This window comes from Notolepis coatsorum (assembly GCF_963971535.1).
Source record: "Notolepis coatsorum genome assembly, chromosome: 6".
Taxonomy (NCBI): Eukaryota; Metazoa; Chordata; class Actinopteri; order Aulopiformes; family Paralepididae; genus Notolepis; species Notolepis coatsorum.
Genome location: NC_140170.1, coordinates 180,025,826 through 180,039,669, shown reverse-complemented (window position 1 = coordinate 180,039,669; position 13,844 = coordinate 180,025,826). Strand labels below are relative to the sequence as shown.

The 13,844-nt window shown below is 43.3% G+C and overlaps 4 protein-coding genes across 4 annotated transcripts in view; 3 read left to right on the top strand and 1 right to left on the bottom strand.

The window, feature by feature from the left end:
• LOC311229835 (histone H1-like) overlaps positions 1-10,483 on the top strand; it is a gene marked incomplete at both ends in the record, with an annotated part of 105,714 nt that extends 95,231 nt beyond the window's left edge. Inside the window, one exon of the mRNA XM_084315909.1 lies at positions 10,283-10,483. Coding sequence (XP_084172035.1) covers positions 10,283-10,483 — 201 coding nt within the window. The remainder of the gene's footprint in view (positions 1-10,282) is intronic.
• On the top strand, positions 5,265-5,576 carry LOC311231058 (histone H4; the record flags this gene model as incomplete). The annotated part of the gene is made up of 1 exon (XM_084317528.1): positions 5,265-5,576. One exon carries the CDS (start codon positions 5,265-5,267, stop codon positions 5,574-5,576), a length of 312 nt encoding a protein of 103 aa, XP_084173654.1.
• LOC311231027 (histone H2A) lies at positions 6,724-7,107 on the top strand (the record flags this gene model as incomplete). Its single annotated transcript, XM_084317496.1, has 1 exon — positions 6,724-7,107. The coding sequence occupies one exon, from the start codon at positions 6,724-6,726 to the stop codon at positions 7,105-7,107; it is 384 nt and encodes a 127-aa protein (XP_084173622.1).
• A 2,313-nt stretch (positions 10,484-12,796) lies between the features above and the next one.
• Positions 12,797-13,171, bottom strand: LOC311231029 (histone H2B-like; the record flags this gene model as incomplete). Its single annotated transcript, XM_084317498.1, has 1 exon — positions 12,797-13,171. One exon carries the CDS (start codon positions 13,169-13,171, stop codon positions 12,797-12,799), a length of 375 nt encoding a protein of 124 aa, XP_084173624.1.
• Between the last annotated feature and the right edge of the window lie 673 nt (positions 13,172-13,844).

Below are 13,844 nucleotides of genomic sequence, written 5' to 3'. Positions count from 1 at the left end.
TATTGAATCCTTGCTCGGATGTCATCCAGTTTATTGTCTATTGATTGTACATTGGCTAGCAATATACTGGGCAGTGGTGTTCGGTGGCGTCTGGATCTCAGCCTGTTTCGGATCCCAGCCCTCTTCCCTCGCCGTCTGGTTCCTCTGTTCCTGGGGTCTAGGAACAAAGGATCTGGTCCTAGTCTCCGGAGAATTTCTTCCGGCCATTGATGCGGTTCGGAAAGCTGATCCAGCGAGTAATCCAGTTGGTAAGTTTCCCGTAATCCAATGTCTATGAGTGACTGACGGTCATATACATTAAATGCACCAACAGTTGGTACGCACAAAACTCTAAAAACTATAAATATTAACAAAAGTAAACACAGTCTCGACGGAGCGAACAGAGAGGCAGCCGGTCGGAGCGGCGCCATCATCCACATTACATAACACTATATATTAAATATGCACTCAATTCACAAGCAGTGAGAAACCATATACTCTTACCACCTATTTATATAGGCTACTAATATTCCTGTCACTAAAAATACAATTAATTAAAAATAAAAGTAACTATGGGTATGTCTGTGTCTACATGTACATAATGTGCAGGCGTAGGGCTGTTAGATGGGCCAAAAAAGATGGCGCCGCTACGACCGGCTGCCTGTCTGTGCGCTCCGTCGAGACTGTGCATACTTTTGTTAATATTTATAGTTTTAAGAGTTTTGTCTGTACCAACAGTAGGTGCATTTAATGTGTATGACCGTCAGTCACTTATAGACATTGGATTACGGGAAACTTACCGACTGGATTACTCTCTGGATCAGCTCTCTGAACCGCAACAATGGCCCGTTGAGATCTTGAGGACATCAGGACCGGATCTCGCCCCCAGGGACAAAGGACCCAGACGGCGAGGAAAGAGAGCTGGAGTCCGTAACAGGCTGAGAACCAGGCGGCACAGGACACCACTACCCAGTATATTGCTAGCCAATGTACAATCAATAGACAATAAACTAGACGACATCCGAGCAAGGATTCAATTCCAGAGAGACGTTAGGGACTGTAACGTTCTCTGCTTCATCGAGACGTGGCTGGCGCCAGAAGTCCCAGACCACGCCATCCAACCGGCCGATCATTTCTTCATTCACCGCAAGGATAGAACAGCAGAATCCGGTAAACAACGTGGAGGAGGTATTGCCTTCATGTTGAACAAAAATTGGAGTGACCCAACTAACGTGAAGGAATTATCCAACCACTGCTCCCCAGAACTGGAATATATAACCATCAAGTGTCGTCCTTTCTTCCTCCCGAGGGAGTTAACGGCGATCGTCCTGGTCGGAGTGTATATTCCACCGCAAGCCAGCAACAAGGTTGCGCTCTCCAGACTACACGACGAGGTAAATAGAATCCAAGAGGCGAATGTTAACGCCGCCATTTTAGTTCTGGGAGATTTCAATAGCGCCAATCTGAGAAAGGTATTGCCCGACTTCTATCAGCATGTGACTTGCAACACCAGAGGCGGTAACATCCTAGATCACTGTTACACGCAATTTAAAGGTGGCTACAAGGCTCATTCTGATAGTGGCTTCGGTAAGTCAGATCACGCATCAATTTTTCTTTCACCGAAGTACAGACAGAGAATTAAAAGTACTCCCGTAGTCTCGCGAGAGGTGCAGAAATGGGATGTGACGTCAGAGGATACGATCCGGTCAGTGTTTCACAACACAGACTGGAATGTGTTCCGCGACACAGATAACATTAATGCCTACACGGAGACAGTGCTGGACTATGTTTGTACTAGGGTGAAAGAAACAATCCCCACTACCAAAATGAAAGTTTACCCAAATCAAAAACCCTGGGTAGACAAATCCGTCCGTGAAGCTCTGAGAGAGCGCACCAAAGCATACAACGACGGCCTAGAGGCAGGCAACATGAATGACCACAAGGTGGCACGATACAACGTAAGGAGGACTGTGTCAGAGGCCAAACGACGCTACAGGGATAAAATTGAACTCCAGTTTGAACAAGCTGACTCTAGAGCTATGTGGCAGGGGCTCAAAACGATGACAGACTACAAAGGCGCCTCCCTCAAACTGAACAGTGACATCTCCTTAGCAAATGACCTCAATACCTTCTATGCGAGGTTTGATGCTGGTAATAACAACACCAGCTCACAAGCCTCGGCAATGGGGGGGGGGGGGGGGGTCGGCTGCTGATGGAGGCGCAGTGTTCAGGGTAACAGATCATGAGGTGAGGCGGACCTTTAAAAAAGTGAATATCAGGAAGGCAGCAGGTCCAGACGGCATCCCCGGCCGCGTCCTAAAAGTCTGTGCCGACCAACTGGCCCCAGTATTCACTGACATATTTAACCTGTCCTTAGAACAGGCTGTCATCCCCACCTGCCTGAAGAAGTCCACTATTATCCCTGTACCCAAAAAATCCAAGCCTGCTTGCCTCAACGACTACCGCCCTGTAGCTCTCACCTCCATAGCCATGAAGTGCTTCGAGAAGCTAGTAAAGGGCTACATCTGCTCCTCCCTCCCCATCAACATGGACCCCCTGCAATTTGCATACCGCCCCAACAGGTCCACGGAGGACACCATATCCCATGTGCTGCACACAGCAGCATCACACCTGGACAAGAGGCAGGGGAACTATGTGAGAATGCTATTCATCGACTACAGCTCGGCATTCAATACCATAGTCCCCTCCATACTCATAGCCAAGCTCAGGGACCTGGGCTTGGGCTATGACCTCTGCCAGTGGGTCTTGGACTTCCTGACTGGCAGACCCCAGGTGGTGAGAGCAGGCAACTGCACCTCCTCATCCATCACCCTCAACATAGGGGCCCCCCAGGGCTGTGTTCTGAGTCCCCTCCTCTACTCCCTGTACACACACGACTGTGTGGCTCAGCGGAGTAGCAATACAATCGTCAAATTTGCTGACGACACAGTGGTGGTGGGCCTGATCTCTGCCAACGACGAGAGGGCCTACCTGGAAGAGGTCAAGGTCCTGGCGGGATGGTGCCAGGAAAACAGCCTCTCCCTGAACGTCAGCAAAACAAAGGAGATGATTGTGGACTTCAGGAGGTCGGGGGTCAAGGACTACAGCCCCCTCAGCATCGACGGGGCACCGGTTGAGAGAGTCAACAGCTTCAAGTACCTCGGAGCCTACATATCCGAGGACTTGACATGGACCACACACATTAACAGTGTTGTGAAGAAGGCACGACAACGCCTCTACTTCCTCAGGCGCCTAAGGAAGTTCCAAGTCAGCCAGAAGATCCTTAAGAACTTCTACTCATGTACAATAGAGAGCATCTTGACCGGCAACATCACCTCCTGGTTTGGGAATAGCACTGCACAAGACCAAAGCAGACTACAAAGAGTGACACGTTCAGCCGAACGCACAATTGGAGGGGGGCTCCCCACCCTCCAGAACATTTACTACAAGCGTTGCAAGGGCAAGGCTAAGAGAATCATTAAAGACTCCAGTCACCCGAACAACTGCCTCTTTGAACTGCTGCGGTCAGGCAAGCGATACAGGAGTCTCAAGGCGAGCACAGAAAGACTCAGAAGAAGCTTCTATCCCCAGGCCATCAGGCTGCTAAACGAACAATGAATGAACACTACACAACAACAACCACCAAACGCACATAGCACACACATCCACACGCACACACTCACTTTAAACAAACACACTGTAGCACCCACTCCACACACTTATAGCACACACCCACTTTAAACAAACACACTGTAGCACCCACTCCCCACACTTTATATTTATGGATGAAGGATTGCACTACAACTCGTACACCTTACTGTAAATTGTACCTAAAATTGTACCTCATCCCATTTCTGCTTTGCACTAGATAGTACTGTACATTAGTACACTGCATAGTATTGTGTATTGTATATTATATGGTAACTCAGAACATTGTACATATGTCTATACCGAACACTGTGACCTCATTTTCTTCTTCTAAATTCATGCTATATTATGTTATTATGTTATTTGATACTATCTTGTCTAGCACAGTCTCTGGAGCGTAACAGTAAGAAGCATTTTGTATGAAAGTATTCTGTACTTCTGTATGGCAACTATTAAAGAACTTGAACTGTTGTTTCAGTTGTCTTTTAAAGCCTGTATATTGTAAACAAAAAGCTAAATGTATAGCTATGTTTCCTTTATACGGTTTTTACATACTTGTAAAGGTAGGACTAATTTTAGTTTTAATCCATATATAGGCCACATTATACCTACTTACTCAAACAAAGTCGAGGTCACCCACACTACAGGCCACCACCAAGGGCAAAGAAGGTCAGACCAGGGTCACGGTTGAGGCAGAACATTGCTGTAAGTGTGCTCAGTGCTTTCTGAAAGGACAGTTATGAAATATTAGTACAATACCCACAAAGAAGCTTTGTTCTGGTCAAATTACAGCATAGCATACTGTAAGGACAACAACAACAAGGTAGTCGGTCATGGCAAATACATGAGACTATCTCAGTGTAGCAACGCACAAGCATGCATTTATATCACATAAAAACAATATATTTCACTAGCAAGGCACAACCATCCATTTATATCACATATACAAACAATATATCTCAGTAGAAATGCACTGAGCCACATGAAGTTGATAAAGACGGCTTCATGGGCCAAAACCAAATGTAGGGATCTGAGGTTTTTTAATCAGAGCAAACATGGAAGAATGACACAGATTAACAGATGAGAATAGGTTGTAATTCAGTCATGTACTTGACTGACACGGTTCCCAGAGGAACACTGGTCTACTTCAGAAAAGGGGCCTGTCTGCTACAGGAACAATTCAGAAGAATCAAATAAGACGTTTTCTTTTCTTCATTGTCACACACACTTTTGGCCAGTGAAAAGGCAATGTGAATGTGGATGCAATTTTCATAATTTAAAAATAATCATATGATTCTTATTGTTCTACGATCAATGAAGTCCGGTGGTGCACTACAGTGCACATTTTGTAAAATATGAATAGAGTTAAGTAAAAAAAAAATATATATATATATATATATGTTAAATGTTTAAAAATAATAATACAAGTGACAACACTTTTCCCCCTGGGTCTCAGGATGATGCATTGTATTGGGAAAACAACACTTCCTCAAAACATGTTCAGACGTAAACCTCAAACCCTCCCTCCACATTTGTCCCTGCGCGCTTCTTGGTCTCAACCACGTCCTCAGAAAGGGTTCAAAGAAGCAGGCGTTTGGCAAATTGCTACATTCGTTTGTTTCCTTACATACGTTACAATGAGTGGAAGAGGAAAGGGAGGTAAGGGACTTGGTAAAGGAGGCGCTAAGCGTCACCGCAAAGTGCTTCGTGACAACATCCAGGGAATCACCAAACCCGCCATCCGTCGTCTGGCTCGTCGTGGCGGAGTGAAGCGTATCTCCGGTCTAATCTACGAGGAGACTCGTGGTGTGCTGAAGGTCTTCCTGGAGAACGTGATCCGTGATGCCGTCACCTACACCGAACACGCCAAGAGGAAGACCGTCACAGCCATGGATGTGGTCTATGCTCTGAAGAGACAGGGACGCACTCTGTACGGCTTCGGCGGTTAAACTTCTATTCAATCCAAACTATCTAAAACCCAAAGGCTCTTTTCAGAGCCACCCACATTGTCACTGAATGAGCACACTCTACATACGTGTATTTGTGAACAGTGAGTTGTCTCGGGCATAGCACCATTTGTTTTAGCATTTAATTTAATCCAGTCACTGATGCAATTCCTACGGTTCCTGACGTTGCTAGGTAATTCCTGCATTGGAATTGCCATGTAACTATACAGCGTGTACATATAAATGTAGAAATTAATGTGGTGATTTCAATGGTGAAGACGAACGTGAAAGACGTTTCAGTGACTAGTACTCATCTCACGGCGGGGCTTCCTGAACATGTGAAAATTATTCGTACAACACATCTATTGACATCATACAATGCAATTACAGTACAATGTAAAGAAGGCATCAAACTATAGTGCAAATATAACAGTTAAATGCAATAGTAATATGCTGTATACAGGTGAATAAACTCGCTTTAATATATATATAAATGAGTACAACTGAGTAATAGTGCTAAGCAGATCTATGTACTGTACAGAGTTGTAGTATTAATATGTACAGTGATACAGCTATTCGCTACTTGTACGCACTGGCAATCTAAAGGGCGCTAACCTATTTCAGGACCACACTGACGAAACCATTTTGGAAATGGGGAAACCATGCAGGCTTAACCCAAATGGGCTCCAGACAAGGAGCAAACATGATAGTTCGGATTGTATTTATATTTAACCATATAGGGTCATATGTATTACTTGTCAGCAGTGTAATCGATAACTATTAGATCAGTTCTGTTAGTTAGTTCTGGCCATTATGAGAAACTACGTTTTAGTCTTCACTTCAACAAGAATAATACGCTGGTGTGACGAAACTCTCGCCTTATAATATTATTACTAACGCGGAGGCTCAGCAGTTTCTGATTGGTCTCCTCTCTGTGAGGTCGTTACTCGCCTACACCTCACAGGGTTATTGGAGGACTTCACGGAGTTACAACTGGGAACGAGGTTATTGGAGGACTGGTCTTTTGGAAACACCGCCAACAAAACGTCTTTCCTGATTGGGTGAGAAAACACAAGCCTGACTATAAAAGGTTACTCTCCAACTCACCGCATTCAATTTCTAACTCGTTTAACGTGAGAGAATAATAAACATGTCTGGAAGAGGCAAGACCGGAGGAAAGGCCAGAGCTAAGGCCAAGACTCGCTCCTCTCGTGCCGGGCTTCAGTTCCCCGTGGGTCGTGTCCACAGACTGCTGCGTAAAGGCAACTATGCTCATCGTGTTGGAGCCGGTGCCCCGGTTTATCTTGCCGCTGTGCTGGAATATCTGACCGCTGAGATCTTGGAGTTGGCTGGAAACGCTGCCCGTGACAACAAGAAGAGTCGTATCATCCCCCGCCATCTGCAGCTGGCCGTGCGTAACGACGAGGAGCTCAACAAACTCCTGGGAGGAGTGACCATTGCTCAGGGTGGTGTGCTGCCCAACATCCAGGCTGTCCTTCTGCCCAAGAAGACTGAGAAGGCTGCCAAGAAGTAAATTATTTAGCCTCTTCGACAAACTCCACAAAGGCTCTTTTCAGAGCCACCCACCTATTACCGAGAAAGCAATACTTCTGCAACATCTATAACTATGCCCATTATAAGTTACATGTATACTGTCCTCTCCACATAGTTTCCACCTGGGAGCAACTAATAATGACATCACCTCTTAAGGAATAAGTTTAATCGGAATTCCAGAAAAAGAAATGTAGAATATCTGCGGAGAAATTGTTTTCTTCTACAATAAGTGCCTTGTTTGACATATTTACATTCGTCGAGAGCGTTCCAGCCAATTGGTTTTAATTTCACTATTTTAGATCAGATTAGATTAAAATGAATTCTTTATATAGTACAACGAAAATAAATTGGCGTCTTTCCGAGTACAAATGTAACAGTAAAGTGCAATAGGATTAAACAAGTATAATAAATGAGTACTATACAGAGTATTGTAATAATGCTGATCAGATTTATGTACAGTGTTATAGGTATAAATACACTATGGTAGTAAGTCATACTGACCAGTGGTATAAGGTAAGGTATATGAAAAAGATGATATGGAGGTGTATTCAGACATAAGTGGATTTATATACTATACATGCACACAAGAGTTACATGGGTAGAATATAGGTCAAATTGTGCAAGTATAGTTGCGTGGCTTCTTGTATACGATTGGTTGAGAGGCTTTGTCGCACATTTCCCGCGCACAGGGAACTATTTGCGCGCAAAGCCATAATAACCCAACTATATATTCTCTTAGCAAAACTCCATAGCCACACTTGATATTAATTAAGCCAAGCAATAATCGACATGAAACTGCATTTTTCCAAGACAATTATTTTGTGCACCTTGATAGCGCAATGTACAGTTTCTACGTCAAATGTATATACTCTCGTTTCTAGACTATTTTTGTATCACAAACAGTACTGTATTTGCAAATCTGGTATGTCATAAATGTATAGATGTAGCAGTACTGTCTATCTGTAAGTTGTGTATTATATGTTATGATGAATTGCATCCCCTTAACAATTGTATGTATTGAGCTGTACTGTACCCATTCTGAAATCTGTTAATAAAGTTTTCAATCAATCAATGGTGACATCTGTCATTGCTTTGACTTACAATATATATATATATATATACACACATTAATATACACATCTGTCTGTACATACAGCTGCATAATCCCTTTTGCATGCATTTGGCATAACTTTTAATCATGGAAATGCCAGTATACATTTATAAGGTGAGAGATGTTTTCTGATGGTGCTGAGTCATCTCCATGAGCAGGTTTCCTCTTGTTTGAGTTATTACTGATCATAAACAGATGACACAGGCCGACATGGTCTCACCATGAGCTACATGTATCGGTACCTCACTGTGGTACAAGATAATAATACAAGTATGACTCTGACAACATAGTATGTTTCATTCCTTGAGCTATTTCTTCTGAATGTATCAAAAATGTAGCTGGCAGCCTACTGCACCACATTCTAATATCCATTACTTCACAATGAGTTGAGCCCTAACAATAGAGGCCTGTATATCTGACCTATAGGCTAAACACAAACTGTAATGTTTGTGTTGTTCTGTTTCTTCCAGCATGGCTGCCTGTAACCGTTGGTAACCACTTTCAAAAGAAAATGCCTAATTTATGTGCAGTGGTAGTCGGTAAAACACTGCTGAAAAGCATGATATTACTGTTCAGTTTTGACTTCTTTATAACATTCAGTAATAAGACACAACACTATGTGTTGATATGATAATCTATACATATAGTAACCATTCCATTGCCTTTACTACACAAACATTCCGTGCAAGGCCTCTTTTGTGGTAATGCAGAACATGTTGATATGGTGCGTTTATGTTTGGTGATATGATCATGATTCATTATTAATCTACTATGTCTATTTAAACGATTGAAATACAATTAAAATAGACCAATGCAGTTATTATTTATTGTGCTAAGTGTTCAGTGTAGCAGATTTAAATCAGAAAACACAGCAGATCAGCAATGCCCAAAAAGCATGTATTGTCAACAAGCATGCAGCAGTCTAAAGTACACAGCAAACTAGTCCCCCACCCCCAAAAAGAAAATGTAGCTACGCTTCTTGTGTGAGTTATGAAATGTTTTGCAACATTCATTAATTAAATGTTAGTTGTAATTAATATAGGCCACGTGAAACCTTCCACTAATCTAAGGTAGTGATCATCCCTCATACGAAGTCGAGGTGACCCACGCTACAGGCCACCAGCAACAGTGTGTTTACCAACACCGGAAAAGCATCAATTTAAAACAAAACCCGTCACCCCAGATTACTATTCTTGCTCCCAGTCTCTAGTCAGGTAGCTCGGCTCGCTGGAAAACGAGATTATGTCGGATTATAATGCAATCTAAAGAATTGTGAGACATAAATAACAGAAAAAGGTATAGCTGTGCACCATGGTGAAGGCGCAAATTGGTGGTTTGAAGCGTCCACAAACACACCAGGGGTCTCCAAATGGTTTAATTCTGATGGCACATATTTCTGCTTGCTGACCCATTTGGCGTTACATTCCTGCAATATTCATAGTTGTGTATTTGAGCTCTTTTTTGGCGAGGAGAAAACACAAGCGGCAGAGCATTTTGGCAGCACAGAGGAGGACACGGTGGGTTGAGTCTACATGGCTCTCATGTAATGTTTAAGACCAGCCCTCTGACTGAGCTTCAATATCATAATTCTACTTGTGTTGAATCTGAGACAGAACGAGAGAAGATGGCAGAAGTCGCTCCAGCTCCAGCTCCTGCTCCCGCTGCTCCGGCTAAGGCCGCTAAGAAGAAGGCAGCTCCCAAACCCAAGAAGGCAGGTCCCAGCGTCAGTGACCTGGTCGTCGAGGCAGTGTCTGCTTCTAAAGAGAGGAGCGGTGTGTCTCTGGCTGCCGTAAAGAAGGCTCTGGCTGCCGGTGGCTATGACGTGGACAAGAACAAGGCCCGCGTTAAGACCGCTGTCAAGAGTCTGGTGACAAAAGGAACCCTGGTCCAGGTCAAGGGTACCGGAGCCTCCGGCTCTTTCAAGATCAACAAGGCTGAGGTTAAAGCCAAAAAGCCCGCAAAGAAAGCCGCTCCGAAAGCCAAGAAGCCAGCAGCCAAGAAACCTGTCGTGGCCAAAAAGCCCACGAAGGCGGCAACGAAGAAGCCTGCTGCCGCCAAGAAGTCTCCCAAGAGTCCCAAGAAGGTAGCAGCCAAGAGTCCCAAGAAGGTAGCAGCCAAGAGTCCCAAGAAGGTAGCAGCCAAGAGCCCAAAGAAGGTGAAAAAGCCAGCTGCGCCCAAGAAGGCCCCAGCTAAGAAGGCTGCCAAGCCAATAGCGGCTAAGAGAGGAGCTCCCAAAAAGAGATAAGCGTTTGAACAGAACGTTGTCTTTAATACAACAAAAGGCTCTTTTAAGAGCCACCCACCACTTCCATGAAAAGCAATTATTGTACTCTAGTGTGTGGAAGTGAAGGGGGCTTATCGAAGTATATAACTTAGTATTACTTATGGATGGTTGATTTCCACGAGTTACCTCAGATATAGGTTCTCAATTGGAGAATGTTGATTGTTATTAAGTCCGCTTTTGATTAGTGGGTCCTAACGCAGATACTTTACTGCAACGAGTTGAGCCCTTTATGTGGAAATACATGAATTGCTATCATTATGGTGCCTTTATGTCTGTGTGTAAATGACCGCTATGACACTTGGAATGACTACGGGTGATGGCCCATTAGTGGACACAGCAGATTAATGTAATTTTATTTATTCAGACCGGTTTGGATCATATGTTGGCACATAATTATGTTCCCCACTACCTCACATTAAATATCTACACAAGCAACCATTATATTATACAGAACAAGTGGAACATTGACTCACAAAAGGCTCTTTTATGGACCCCCACTATTTATATGAAACAGGCACGGCTACAAAACACGACTAGTTCTACCGATTTATTTATAATGTGATTAGTGATCCAGACCAGGTAAAGAAAATGGTCTCAACGAGTCGCACCGCTTCAGATAGTTATCTCAGCGGTCAGATATTCCAGCACAGCCGCCAGATAATCCAATGTACAGTTACCCCCCACCCAACCACCTCCAATGTACAGTTCCCCCCACCCCCTCCTACCCAACCTGCTCCAATGTACAGTTTCTTTGTCAAATGTATATACTCCTTTTTTAGACTATTTTTGTATCACAAACAATATTGTATTTGTAAATCTAGTATGTCATAAATGTATAGATGTAGCAGTATTGTCTATCTGTATGTCATGTGTGTCATATATGTTATGATGAATTGAAAATGGGGGACACTGATGTAAACAAGACGAAAGTCTTTCTCTGGTATGCAGCTCCTTAACAATTGTGTGCATTGAGCCCATTCTGCAATACAATACAGTACGGCTCAATACACACAATTGTTAAGGGTATGCAGACCAGAAAAAGACGTGTGTCTTGTTTACATCAGGGTCCCCCATTTCCATTTAGAAACATCTCTTACAAAAATGTATCCTGGCATTCCTATGATAACAAATGATGCCATGTACCATTGATATCATGGTTTAAAATGGACTATACCATGTTATAACCATGTTATTAATGGTTCCATTACATTTACTATATGGCTGTACCATGGTAAATAATTTGTATGACTGGTACCATGGTAAAACAGAAAATATTTTTTTGTAAGGGCAGATTCAGAGCACCTTGTGATACATAAAAGCAACTATTGAGCTGCTGATCAGTTTGATCAAAAGTGTCCTTATTAGTAAATACTGTTCAGAAAAGTTAGGCCCTAATCTGTGATTTTATGTTGTCTAGAGAAATTGTGACTAGATTTGAAGCATTAACATTACGAGTGGAGAGAGCATGGTGTGGTTTATCAGGGGATGCCTGTTGAGCAGAGTAACCTTTCAGCCAGATTTGGAGGCTGTGTATCCTGCTAAACATGGAGGGAGAGGGGACCGGAGATGATGAAGTCAGATTTTAGACTTCTGATTGCTGGAGTTTGATGTCAACAATAACATTATAAAAGGTTATTGTTGTTGTAATAATACATTTAACATACAACGCAAGGTTGTAAATTGTACAGAAATATACAGAGCTCATATGATCAAATAATGAATACTATTTGCACTTGACTGTTGGAAATCATAGGACGTGTTTGGCTATGGGGTAGTTCATCTTTTTCATTATAATTAAATGAGCCTGGAATGTATTATTTTTGGAATAGCATTTCCACTTTGAAAATGCTAAAATAAACATTATCCATGTGTATTATAAAGTCCAATAATGTATTATTGATCAAGGTTCTAATACGGCAGGTGATATATTAATTTACTGTATACGTGTGATGTACTAAGCTAGTCTATCCAATTTAGCTACTTATCAACAACCTAAAATCACAGGATTTTGTAGTAAATATAATTTGCAACTTAGCTTCAAACTATGATTAGTTGTAAGTCATTTATTAATCAATAAGTATCATAATTTATACAACTTCATCTCCCGACAGAACCCCCTACCATGATAATAACTGTTCAAACGAAAGGCAATACCCGGCACTCAACCACTTTGATGAACAGCGCGATCATGAGAATAATAGGAACAACTCTCTCCGGACAGAGTGGGTGGCTCTTAAAAGAGCCGTTGGGTTAATCTTCAGTGAACAGGGTGGTTTACTTGGAGCTTGTGTACTTGGTCACAGCCTTGGTTCCCTCAGACACAGCGTGCTTCGCCAGCTCACCGGGCAGCAGCAGACGCACAGCGGTCTGGATCTCCCTGGAGGTGATGGTGCGACGCTTGTTGTAGAGAGCCAGGCGCGAGGCTTCTCCAGCGATGCGCTCAAAGATGTCGTTAACGAAGGAGTTCATGATCCCCATGGCCTTGGAGGAAACGCCGGTGTCGGGATGAACCTGCTTCAGGACTTTGTAAATGTAGATGGCATAACTCTCCTTCCTGGACTTTCTGCGCTTCTTGCCTCCCTTGGCAGCGGTCTTGGTGACGGCTTTCTTGGAGCCCTTCTTGGGCGCTGGCTTGGCTGGTTCAGGCATATTCAACGGCTGATCAGACTCGAATGGTGTCGGTCGCTTACGGTTTCCTGCCTTATTTGTAGGAGGTTGATGCAAATAGTACTACGTGGCTTCTACGATACGATTCGTCGGGCGTGGCGCACGTGTGTAAAGCTAATAGAAGTTAAGTTCTCATTTAGCCAGTAGAGGGCAGAAGAGTTTCAGCCATGACTCTGTTTGAGCCCATGAGTTTGTTGAATGAATGAATGAATGAAAACTTTATTTAACAGATTGCAGAATGGGTACAATACAGTACGGCTCAATACATACAATTGTTAAGGGGATGCAGACCTGAGAAAGACGTTTGTCTTGTTTCCATCAGGGTCCCCCATTTTCAATTCATATAGACATATATGACATACATGACATACAGATAGTCAGTACTGCTACATCTATACATTTATGACATACCAGATTTGCAAATACAGTACTGTTTGTGATACAGAAGGAGTCAAGAAAAGGGAGTATATACATTTGACGTAGAAACTGTACATTGGAGGTTGGGTGGGGGGGGTTGGGTACATTGGGATATTGACAACCATACTGGGTAATTTACATTGGAGGTGGTTGGGGGGGGGGGGGGGCGGGGGGCACACTGTATAAACAAGTAACACTGTACATTGAGGGGGGGGGGGGAGGAGACACTGTACAAACA